Source organism: Tursiops truncatus, chromosome 13 (genome assembly GCF_011762595.2).
Source record: "Tursiops truncatus isolate mTurTru1 chromosome 13, mTurTru1.mat.Y, whole genome shotgun sequence".
Lineage (NCBI taxonomy): Eukaryota > Metazoa > Chordata > Mammalia > Artiodactyla > Delphinidae > Tursiops > Tursiops truncatus.
This window is the reverse complement of record NC_047046.1, coordinates 641,909-652,614: the sequence shown is the minus strand read 5'-3', so window position 1 is coordinate 652,614 and position 10,706 is coordinate 641,909. Positions and strand designations below refer to the sequence as shown.

The window sequence follows — 10,706 nt, the reverse complement described above, 5'->3', positions numbered from 1 at the left end:
TTCCTAACGTCACACCCACAGCCAACCAGCCGTGGCAGAACCTGGTAACTTCGAGTGTAATGACTTGCTAACTACCCACCTCCAGTACTGACTGCAGGCCCCCGAGGGCCAAGTCTGTGCCCCTCGAGGTCACCACTGCCTCTGCTGCACACACAGATGTCCTGAAAGTCACTGCAGAACCAACAGCTGGTTCCCACAGGCTGGCAGAGCAGAAACGTTTCAGTCCCTGACCGCTGGGCTCATCACAGTCCATGCCTGAGGCACGCAGCTGTAGCTGAGGAGCTCTGTGAGGTCTTCTCTGAGCCTGGCTGCACGTCCCCTCTACCCTCCTCATCGCCATCTGCATCAGTCAGCTAGTCCACAACATGCTGAGTAACAAACAGCCCCAAGATCCCAGCTTCTTTGGACAATAAGTGTTTATGGTTCACGTGTTTGGACATTGGCTGGACTGCTCATTTCAGCTGGACTCACTCTAGGATGGGCGTGCCCAGCACTGTAGCCAGGGCACTCAGTCCTCGGTGTGTCTCACCCTCCCTATCCTCCTGGGTCCAGTGGGCTAGCCTGGGCACGGCCTTCTCACGGCCCTGGCAGAGGCATGAGAGAGCAAGTGGAAACACACAGGGTCTCCTGAGTCTAGGCTCAGAATGGGCACATGGCCACTTCCATCCCTTCCATGGACCAAGGCGAGGTTGTAGGGGCCTCTAGGAGGGGGTGCTGGTAGGGGAAGCAACGCACCCCCCTCAGGGTAGCAGCCTGTAGTCATTTCTTGTGGCCACAAAATGGGCAACTTAAAGCAACAGAAACTCACTCTCTCCGAGTTCTGGGGGCCAGAGGTCTTAGATCAAGGTGCCAGCAGGCCTGTGCTCCCTCTGAAGGCTCTGAAAAGACTGCCTCTTTACTGCTGACCTGAACTTAGCAGGATGAGACTGCTGCAACCCTCACCTCCCAGGTGAAGCCAGTCTGAGTCCAGCCCGACCTGAGGCCCAGGTGCACATCTGAAGCTCCACAGCAGAGGAAGCCAGGCTGGGTTTGGGTTTCTGTCCACTTCAAGTGGAAAAGCCCCAGGGGTCCCTGTGGCCCTGTCCTCCCTCCCACAGGCTGCCACCCCCAACCTGCTGTGCATACCGCTCAGGGCCATGTTGGGGACACAGGGACAGTGCAGACAGGATCTCCCTGCCTTGCAAACACCGCTTTCTTTCTTTTTTTATAAATTTATTTATTTATTTATTTTTAGCTGTGTTGGGTCTTCGTTGCTGCATGCGGGCTTTCTCTAGCTGTGGCAAGCAGGGGCTACTCTTCGTTGCAGTGTGTGTGCTTCTCATTGCAGTAGCTTGTCTTGTTGTGGAGCAGGGGCTCTAGGCGCGTGGGCTCAGTAGTTGTGGCTCGCGGGCTCCAGAGTGCAGGCTCAGTAGCTGTGGCTCACGGGCTTAGTTGCTCTGCAGCATGTGGGATCTTCCCGGATCAGGGCTTGAACCTGTGTCCCCTGCATTGGCGGGCGGATTCTTAACCACTGCGCCACCAGGGAAGTCCCCAAACACCCCTTTCTTGCATGAGCCTTCCACTCCTCCAAGGCTGGACCTGCTGGAAGACACCCTCCAAGGAGAATCAGGGAGCCGGGACTCCTGGGGCGCCCCAGACAAAGGATACTCAGGGCCCCCAGTGTGTGCGGCACGGAGTCAGGCCCACAGCTGCTCTTCTGGAGCTGACGCACTCACGAAGGAGAGGGTACCAAGATGGCAGGAAGGAGCCTGTGCCTGGAGAGGCCTTGGGCCCAGGGAGGTACACTGCCTGTGGGACTGGGCCCCAAAGCCTGGCCTTCTGCGGTGGGCGGATAGGGGTGGCGGGACAGCGCTACGGGGTGTTGCCTGTGTGTCTCTAGCATGTCCAGGAGGCCGGGCAGCAGCTGCTAAGATACAGCCTGGACAAACCCACGCTCCAGAGGGACCTCTCACAGCCGTCCCGGCGAGCCAAGCCCTTCCTCGGGGCTCCAGGAGGGGCAGGAGATGGAGGAAGCCCCCGGGGCTGCAGCCCAGAGCTGCCTGAGCCTCTCGGGGACGGGGGCTGGTGGGTCCTGACCCCGTGGGTGACGCTGGCAAGCCGGGCGCCTTGCAGGGCCCCCGGAGGTGAACTGACGGCTCTCGCTCTCACTTCCGCCTGCCAGAGCGCACGGACTTCTCACGTGGGCATCCCTGACAGGCCACTCGGCGAGGGGAATTCTGAGAAATGTTCCCACTCAGCTGGGTGAACCCAGCACGAAGCGCCCAACTGCACTTCGGGGAGGAGTGACATCTGAGTTAGGGCTGATGAAGAGGGAGGTTGTGGACAGGGTGGGGCAGTAGGGGGTCAGGACAGCTGGGCAGCCCCCGAGCAGCAGTGGCTCAGAGCCCAAGCACAGAGCAGGTCCTGAGCAGCAGGAATGAGTTGGGGGGGCACACTTGGGATGAGCACACCCAAATTCCAATCCCCTGGATACCCTGCTCAAAACAGATTCTAGGGAATCCCCTGGCGGTCCAGTGGTTAGGACTCTGCGCTTCCACTGCAAGGGGCGCAGGTTCCATCGCTGGTGGGGTAACTAGGATCCCACAAGCCTTGCAGCGTGGCCAAAAAAAAGGACAGAGTCTAATTTCAGTCAGAGGCCATTGGATTGGCGTAGCCTGGGCCCCTGTTGTGACAAATGGGAATATGGTCCCCAAATCTCTACTTCCTTCCTGTAGCAGGGACACACACACACACACACACACACACACACACGAGAATACAGCACCACCCTCCCCTCCCCACACTGGAGCGGTGGCCTCAACTTCCTGCCCCATGGGTGGCAGTCTTGGCTGAAAGACTTGCTTTGGACAGGACGTGAGCAGACATGATGAGGCTTAAACATAGACTTTCAAAGTGCCTGTGCAGTGTGGCTTGGCCCCATGAGTTTTGCAAAGAAAATGCCCCAGGTAGCTCACGTCTTGCAGCCTGGGTCCCAGAGAGAGACCCTTGAAACAGACCTGAACTTGACCCACAGTCTGAAGCTGAGCCCCTCCAGGAACCTGCAGCCCCACCGGCAAGAAAGAAAGAGTTATGTTCCAAGTCGCAGAGATTCCAGGGGCTGTTTGTCACACAGCATTAATATGGCAGGAACTAGGACACCTGCCCATTCCTGGGCCAGGAGAGGGGGGGGCGTGCAGTGGGCTGTCCACCCCTCCCAGACTGCACCCATGGAAGGAGGCTACGGAGGCACGCTTGCCAGAAGGAGGTGGGATGGATACTGGGAAGGCGGAAACCAACATCATCTCTCACCGTGCTGGAGCAAACAGCTGTTCACAGACGGGGCAGCAGGGGCTGGCCTGTTAGCAGGAACTCATTTTCTGGCTGTCACCCTACAAGCGAAAAGTATGTTTGAACCCCAAAGGAGCAGCTGACTCTGATGATTTATAGGGCCTGAAGCGGCCCTGTGAGGGCAAACTGAATTCTGAATACAATTCCACACCAATTACCTCTGCTCAGAGCCTGACAGAACAGCAGTGACTCTAAGACAAACCCAAACAGCGGAGACTGATGGGGCTGACAGGCCACCTGGAAGCAAATAACTTTCAGCAGTGCCTCTCAGAGCTCTGCTGGGGAGGGCGCTCTGCTGTGTGTGGTGACCGGGCGAGGGCCTGGCTCTGGGGATGGGCCCAGGGGAAGGCTGGGCTTCTGGCCTCACGGCAATGGGCTAGCAGGCTGGGGGTGGGATCGGGGGCTTCTCTCTGGCAGCATCCTGCCCTTGGGGAGGGTCCCCTTTCCCCTGTTGGACTGGGAGGGATGAGTCCTCAGGGATGGGATGAGGCAGGAGAGACCTGGTCTGGCTGCGGACCAGAAAGCTGAGCCCCAGGGGCGTGGAGGGAGCTTGTGGGAAGGCAGAGAAGAGGGAGGAAATCAAGGTCATCAAGAGCCAGGTCCCAAGGGGCGCATCTCTCGGGGGAGGCGGAGCAAGAGGCGAAGAAGCCCTTTCTCATGTGAACAAGAGGGGCGCACAACCTGTGGTCCCCAGACCCGCAGCCCCGCTTGTTGGAAAGGCAAATCTCCAGGACCAGCTGAGTCTCTGGTACGGTAACAAGCCTCCTGCCTGTGTCACTCCAGGTGGAGTTCAGACCACCCACCACAGGGAGCGTTGTCATCACGCCCCCACCCAGGGTTTACGGAAGGGACAGCTGATGCAGAGAAGTGAGACCATCTGCCCACAGTCCGATGACAGAAGCTGAGGTTGGAGCCCAGGTCCTAGATCTGCCCTGCCCAGCAGAGTAGCCACCAGCCGCAAGGGGCTGTTTCATTTCAGATTAAAGTTAATAAATAAAATGTACAGTTCAGTTCTTCAGCTGCATGAGCCACATCTCAAGGGCTCAAGAGCCTTGTATGGCTGGTGGCTACTGGACTGGACAGCATAGATCTAGAAAGTTCCCAACACTAGCATGGTGTAGAAGCTATCCCTTAGCCACTGCTGGTGTCCGCACTCCAAAGCCACCCCCCCATGTCTCTCCAGCAAGAAGAGAGCAAATGTGTGTGCGAGCAAACAGGTCAAAACGAGAGACACAGGGGCCCTGCCACCCCTTACACCAGCAGGGAGCGGAGGCGTCAGGCGCTCAGCTCTGCGGGGCTCCTGCAAACCCTGCGGAGCAGGTTCAGAGCCCTGGGAAGCGTACCCAGTCATTCTGTCACCATGTGCATAGCTGGGGGGAAAATGAGCACAAGGCAGGCAAGTAGGCTTCGGCCTCAGATCGCCCCACCCTGCCCCTCTCCAGAGGGGAGGTTCCCTGGGCCCAGAATCCTGAGGAGATGGCGGCAGCTGGTCCCTAAGGCGCTGGCCAGCCACCTGGAAATGAATCGAGGGAGGGAAAGACCTGGGGGGGAGGGGGTGCTCCCCAGGAGAGCTAAGAAACTCAGAGAGGAGTTCCCACAGGGCATCTACAGAGACCCCATCCTTCACCCTGAACGCACATCCAAGCGTCTTCAAGAACAGATGAGCAGACACAGTCATTTCTACACTTGAAAATTTCAACACTAGAAGCTAGACCTTCCCAAGCATTGCTCTAGGAGGGTGGGGAAGGGGTGACAAGGAAGGGCCCATAGGAAGCCCCTACAGTCCCCAAGGTCAGTTCAGCAGCCCAGGCTGCAGGTCTCTGAGGCCTCCGGAGCAGGTATGGGGCCTGGAGACCCCTCTGGGGATGGGCAGGCAGGCCCAAGGGCCTAGATCCAAATGAAACCCGAAAGATTTCCCCTGGGACCACCCCCCAACACAGATTTTCTGGCCTTCTGTCCTCAGAGGGGAATTAGGGGAGGACGAATGCAGAGAAAGTTCTCTGCGTTCCTAACAAGGCTCTGAAAAATCAAAAGGGATATGCTGCTGGGGGAAGTCAGAGAGGCTAGGAGAGGCTGGGGGGAGGGCCCAGAGCAGAGGGAGCCTGGCAGGATGGGCCTGGGAGGACTGGAGGTTGGTCTGGAGGTCTGAGCTCCCCACCACCCCCGTATCCAGAAGTTTGCAGAGCAGCCTTCCCAGCCACCCCCAGGGACAACCCTGCCAACAGCCTGTGACAACCCAGACCACACAGCTCCCTGCCCTGCGCACGCTGGGGCCCTGGGCTGGCTGCTGGCTGGCCCCCTCTCATCTGGTGGGTCTCAGCTCGAACTGCCACTCCTCAGAGGCCTTCCGGGACCACCCCATGCGCACTTCCTGTGACACTTCCCTGTCAGTTTTCTTCAAGTTGCCCTTCCATATTACGTTATTTGGCTGCGTTCATGCTCTCTCACTTCTAAAAGGGCCATCTGTCTCATCGACTACTGCATCACAAACAGCGCTGGGATGGAGGGCATTTGGTAAATGTGTGCTAAATGAATTGATGACCTTAAGATTTGAGGAAGACAGCTGGCCCCTCCCGACCTGCAGTCGGTCCTCACCAGTCTCCATGCGTGAAAGAGGAAGGTCCTCCTAGACCTAGCTTTCAACTCTCAGGCTGCCCTTTCTCATCCGTTCCTGCCCTGGTGCAGCCCTGGATGGGGAGCAGCCCCTGCACCCCAAATTGCTGTCTCTGTGCCAACCAGGCACGCCCGGGGCCTCCCACCCAGAGGGGTGAGGTGGGGAACTTGACCCAGGAGAAGGGAGAGGGGCTGCACTTCGTGTAGAACTCCCCCTTCCCAGACTAGAACCCAGAGGTTGGGGTGCCTGGGCAGGGGCCGGTGGGGAGCACGGGGAAGCCGTGGAGGGGCAAGACCAGCCTGCAGGAAGCTCCCGGGGGAACAGGGGCAGGAGACACGTGAAGAAGTCCTGGACTGGGGCGCAGGGTAGTGAGGGGCCGAGAAACTGTCACCCGACTTTCACACGCCCCCACTCGGGGCGGAGGTGGTCTGTGCCCCTCCACAAGCAGAGTAAGACCCTTACCCTCCCCTGTATCAGGAGTGGCGGCGAGGACGCCCCACCCTCGGCCCTCGCATCAGGGCTGGGACGAGGACGCCTCATCCATGCTCACCCTGCGGGGGCGGGGGCGGAAGGGGGTGACGGTGAGCGTAGAGAGGCCCCCACTTTTCTGCTCATGCGCTCCCATTTAAAGATTCTTCGGAACGAGGCTGCGCCTGGGGAGGCGCAAAGACGCCCCCCCCACCCCGCAACTGAAACAGCGGGCAGCGAACCAACTCCCCACACCTCTCACTTTCAGGGACGCCTGCCCAGGTGCGAGCGGAGGGGCGGGAAGCGGGTCGGCCTCCCAGCTGCCTTCCCCGAGGGGCGGGATGACGGCGGGGCGGAGCGCGGCTCGGGCGGGGCGGGGCCGGAGGCGGGGCGGTGGGGCAAGGCCGAGGGGCAGAACGCGGCCTGGGCGGGGCCAGGAGGGACGGGGCCAGGGCGGGGCCAGGGCGGGGCGGGGCTCGTGTCGGCCCTGCTGAAGCGCCCACTTCCTCTGGCGCCGGCTGCCTGGCGGAAGTACGTCAGTTGTTATCCGCTCGGGGCGCCGCTGCCACCGCCGCCTCACGAGCCCAGGCGCCTCAGCCCCGGTCCGCGCCCCGCCCGCCCACCGGGCCTCCGCCCAGCCTTCGCCCGCCGCCAGCCGCCCGCCGCCAGTCGCGCATGGGGCGTGCCCCCGGGTCCGCGGCCGACGGCCGCTGAGCGCCGGCCGCCCCGCCGATGCGCGCGGCCTCCCGCGCCGAGGCGCCCAGGCCGCGCCGGGCCCGGGGCTGAGGCCACCCGCGCGGCATGTCTGGCCCGGCCCGCTGCCCGCCGCCGCCCACGGCCGGAGTCGGCGCGGTCCGCACCGAGCCCGGCGGTGCCGCGTAGCGCAGCGGCAGCGGAGCGGGAGCCCGACGGCGCGGCCGCAAGGTCACCGCGCGCCATGGAGGCCAAGGTCCGCCAGAGCCGGCGCTCGCGCGCGCAGCGGGACCGCGGCCGGCGCCGGGAGGCGGCCCGCGACGCCCGCGACCAGAGCGCGTCGTCGGGGGACGAACCCGAGCCCGGGCCCGGCAAGGAGAACACGGGCCTGCCCCGCGCGCCCCCGCCCCGCGCCGCCGCCGCGCGCCCCCCGCGCCGCCGCCGCCGCGAGTCCAGCTCGCAGGAGGAAGAGGTCATCGATGGCTTCGCCATCGCCAGCTTCAGCACGCTGGAGGCCTTGGAGGTAGGTGGTCCCCCCGCGAGCATGCTGCCGCGGGGTCGCGAGCGGGAAGCCCCTGGGGCATGGGCACACCCACCCCTTAGGGCTCCCCGGGCTGCGTGGGCCCCGTGCGCCCGGCAGGTTGCTCCTGGAGGACCCGGCAACGTGCATTGGGTGCAGGTGTGTTTGTGTCTTGAGGTGCTGGGGGGAAAAATCTCTAAATTACACTGTCCGAACTGGGGGCTGTCTGGCCACTCAGCCGGTCTTTTTTCAATTGTGTTTCTGTTGCCAGAATGTCACTTGATTCGGTTCAGGATGTGCTAGGGAGGTGGACACTGCTGGACTTGGTGGAGGCCGTGATAAAATGGATACATGGGGAATTCCTCCTGTTCCTCTCCTCCTCCTTGAGGTTTCTGTTTAGACGGGGAGAGGGAGGGTCATGTTTTATCCCCCTCTCTGCGACCGCTGTTTGCTGCGTGGTTAATAGGATGGCAAAAAAAAAGTTGTTTGTCTGGTTGAGGTATCATGGACAGTATTTGTTGAGCAAATGCTTCCCTTCTCGCCTGGAACCAAGAGAGTGGAGAAGGAAATGGATGCTGTCAGAGTTGGCAAGTGGACCGATTGGGCCTGGGTAGGAATGCCGCCTGGCTGCGGAGTCCCGTGAGCCCCAACCAGCCCGCCCCTGCACCCTCCAGGGGCCCCAGGAAGCACTTATTTTGGGGGACCAGCACCCGCTGGGTTTGGGGCCCCAGGGACCGCTCAGTTAACAGCTCCCCTTTTCCTGGGGGTTGGGGGCCAGTGGCCTAGGACTCACCAGTCACAGAGGCTGAGCTTTGGGGGAAGGGAAGTCCCCACAGTGCAGGTCTCTGCAGTGAGCCCCCTCCCAGGGGTGCCCCGGGTCCGTAGAGAGCCTCAGGGTCAGGTGCTGGCAGCCAGGGAGAGGTGGCCCAGGGACAGGTTTGCCCCTTCTTGTCTGGGCACATGGATGCACAGAGGTGGGGCACCTGTGTCAGGATCGTCTGTTGTGCACATCTGGGAGGCCTGAGATGCCTCCTGGGCCTAGGGGTCCTCAGCGAACGCGCTTTGGTGGGGTGTGGTGGCACCTGCCTTGGCTCCGTACTGGGCAGGGGAGGTCCCAGGGCTGAGTTTTCTGCCTTTGTACAAGCCAGGTCCTGCCCTGCGGCCTCTGAGGGGATACACCACCCACCTTCCAGAAGTGTACCCGCTCTGCCCCGTGGGGAAAAGACAAAACCCCTGCTGCGGCCTCCGAAGCCCTGCATCCCATCAGCTGGCCTCTGCCACCTGACATCCTCTCACACCGGCATATCAGCCCCTTTCGGGTTTTGCCTCAGGGCCTCCGTACTTGCAGTTCCCTCTGCCTGGGTTGTTTGGCGCCTTCTTGTCTCAGACGCAAATGTCACTCTGAGAGGCCCTCTCCGGGCATGGCCTGAAGCAGCGTGCCTTTCCCCCCAGCTGTCCATCTCCCCGTCTTATTTCACAAACTTTCTCTGCTGTCAGTTAGCACTCTTTCCGAAGCTGTCTGCTCTGTTGTGATGCTCTCCCCGCCAGAACTTGTAGCTGAAAGAGAGCAGGCCCCATGTCTCTGTGTGTGTGTGTGTGTGTGTGTGTGTGTGTCCCCTGCGGGGTCCTAATGCCCCATACGTGTTTGTGGAATGAACCAGTGAGAGGAGAAGCTGAGGTTCAGGAAAGCTGCGCCCAGGGTCACTCGGCGCACCTGTCGGGTCCACACGCCGCCCGCAGTGGCTCTGGCTGCGCCCCTTCTGCATCAGGGGCCGGAAGGTGCAGCCTCGGCTTTAGGGGACTTCTGCAGGCTCAGACCAGCCCGGCCGGGTCATAGTGAGACTGAGCTTGCGTTCTGCTTGGCGTTCACACAGCCGCACCACCCCAGGGCCACTCCGTGCCCCTTTCTCTGCCCTTCTGAGCCAGGGAGGAGCCTGCCTGCCTTGGAAAGTACGGGGCTTCTGGACGAGTCATAACTTCTCGACCAGCCCCGCTTGTTTGGCCTCATTTCTTGCTAAAGTGTAGTGGTTTTCCCCCAGAGTTCAGATAGTTGATAATGAGGCTGATAGTGACAGCTAGCACTCAGCAGATGAGTGTGCTCTACCAGGTGCTGTTCTGAGGCCTGCGTGTCCCCACGGCACAGATGGGGACATTGAGGCCCGGCACCGTGAGCGTTGAGGCCTCAGCCTGCCTGGCCTCAGAGCTCTGCCAAGCCCTTGGGGGTCCGTCTCGGCCTCCATGCGGACACAGGCTGCCACCCCTGGAGCATAACCTAATGTTGGATGTGGCCCTGCTCAGGAGGTGGGACCTGTGCGCGGTGCCAGTGTCCCTCAAGTTCTCCTTGCCTTTGTCCTGAGGATGCAGGCCCCAGTCTGGGCAGGGGGTCTCACACCTGAGCCCTGGTCCCCATCGGCTTTCTGAGTCTTCATCTATCTGTGTGGGGGCAGTGAGCAGGTAGCAGTGGGACAGCGGTGTTGTGGTTTGGGCAGGACTGGGGCTCTTTCTTCTGTTCTCACTGACCAGGGATATTTGGGACAGACTGATGGACAGCCCTTGCTGTCCCTCTGATTCCTGTGATGTCTCCACCTCCCAGTGTGTTGACCAGAGGTGATGGGAAGGCCCTTGGGGGCAGGCCAGAGCTGCACTGTGGTTCTCTCCCCAGGTCCTCTCAACCTTTCTTCCTTATGGCAGATCTGCCCTCCGACCGCAGGGCAGGTTGTGCGGGCCCCGAGGTCTCCCGGGAGTCGCCTCGCAGGCAGTCAGGACGTGCCCAGCAGACCTACTGTGCGCCTCCTGGGGCTTTCCCTCAGGGCCGCCAGCCCTTGCCCTCAGCTCCGTCTCTGCAGGTCTGGAGAGAAAGCATTTGCCGCTAGAACCACTCTTCTGGTTGGGCATCCATGTGATTCTTTGTTAACTTGCTTTTCGAACAGCAAAACACTTTTACGTGCTTCAAAAGTCAAGCTTTATGACAAGGTGTATTTTGAAAAAAGTCAGGTCCAAACTCAGCCTCCTTCAGTGACCACTCTCGCCAGCCCGAGGCCTTTCCAGAGCATGTTGTGCAGCTGTAACCACGCTTTCAGTCTT

General features: G+C 61.0%; 1 protein-coding gene and 1 long non-coding RNA gene across 18 annotated transcripts in view; one reads left to right on the top strand and one right to left on the bottom strand.

Annotated features, from left to right (window-relative positions):
- Positions 1-1,244: 1,244 nt before the first annotated feature.
- LOC117307714 (uncharacterized) lies at positions 1,245-6,734 on the bottom strand. Its single transcript, XR_004521617.2, has 3 exons — positions 6,492-6,734; positions 3,289-3,368; positions 1,245-1,483 (listed from the first exon to the last, which is right to left on the bottom strand). It is a non-coding gene; the product is annotated as an uncharacterized lncRNA (long non-coding RNA).
- Positions 6,735-6,947: 213 nt separating this feature from the next.
- FBRSL1 (fibrosin like 1) overlaps positions 6,948-10,706 on the top strand; it is an 84,527-nt gene continuing 80,768 nt past the window's right edge. For 7 of the 17 annotated variants that reach the window (XM_033836665.2, XM_033836664.2, XM_033836663.2 and 4 more), the window contains exon 1: positions 6,955-7,625. In XM_033836665.2, the coding sequence (XP_033692556.1) occupies positions 7,347-7,625 (279 nt within the window). In that variant the 5' untranslated portion in view covers positions 6,955-7,346. Of the gene's footprint in view, positions 7,626-10,706 lie in introns of all 17 variants that reach the window. The other 10 variants (XM_033836673.2, XM_033836671.2, XM_033836672.2 and 7 more) reach the window with 5 other exon arrangements.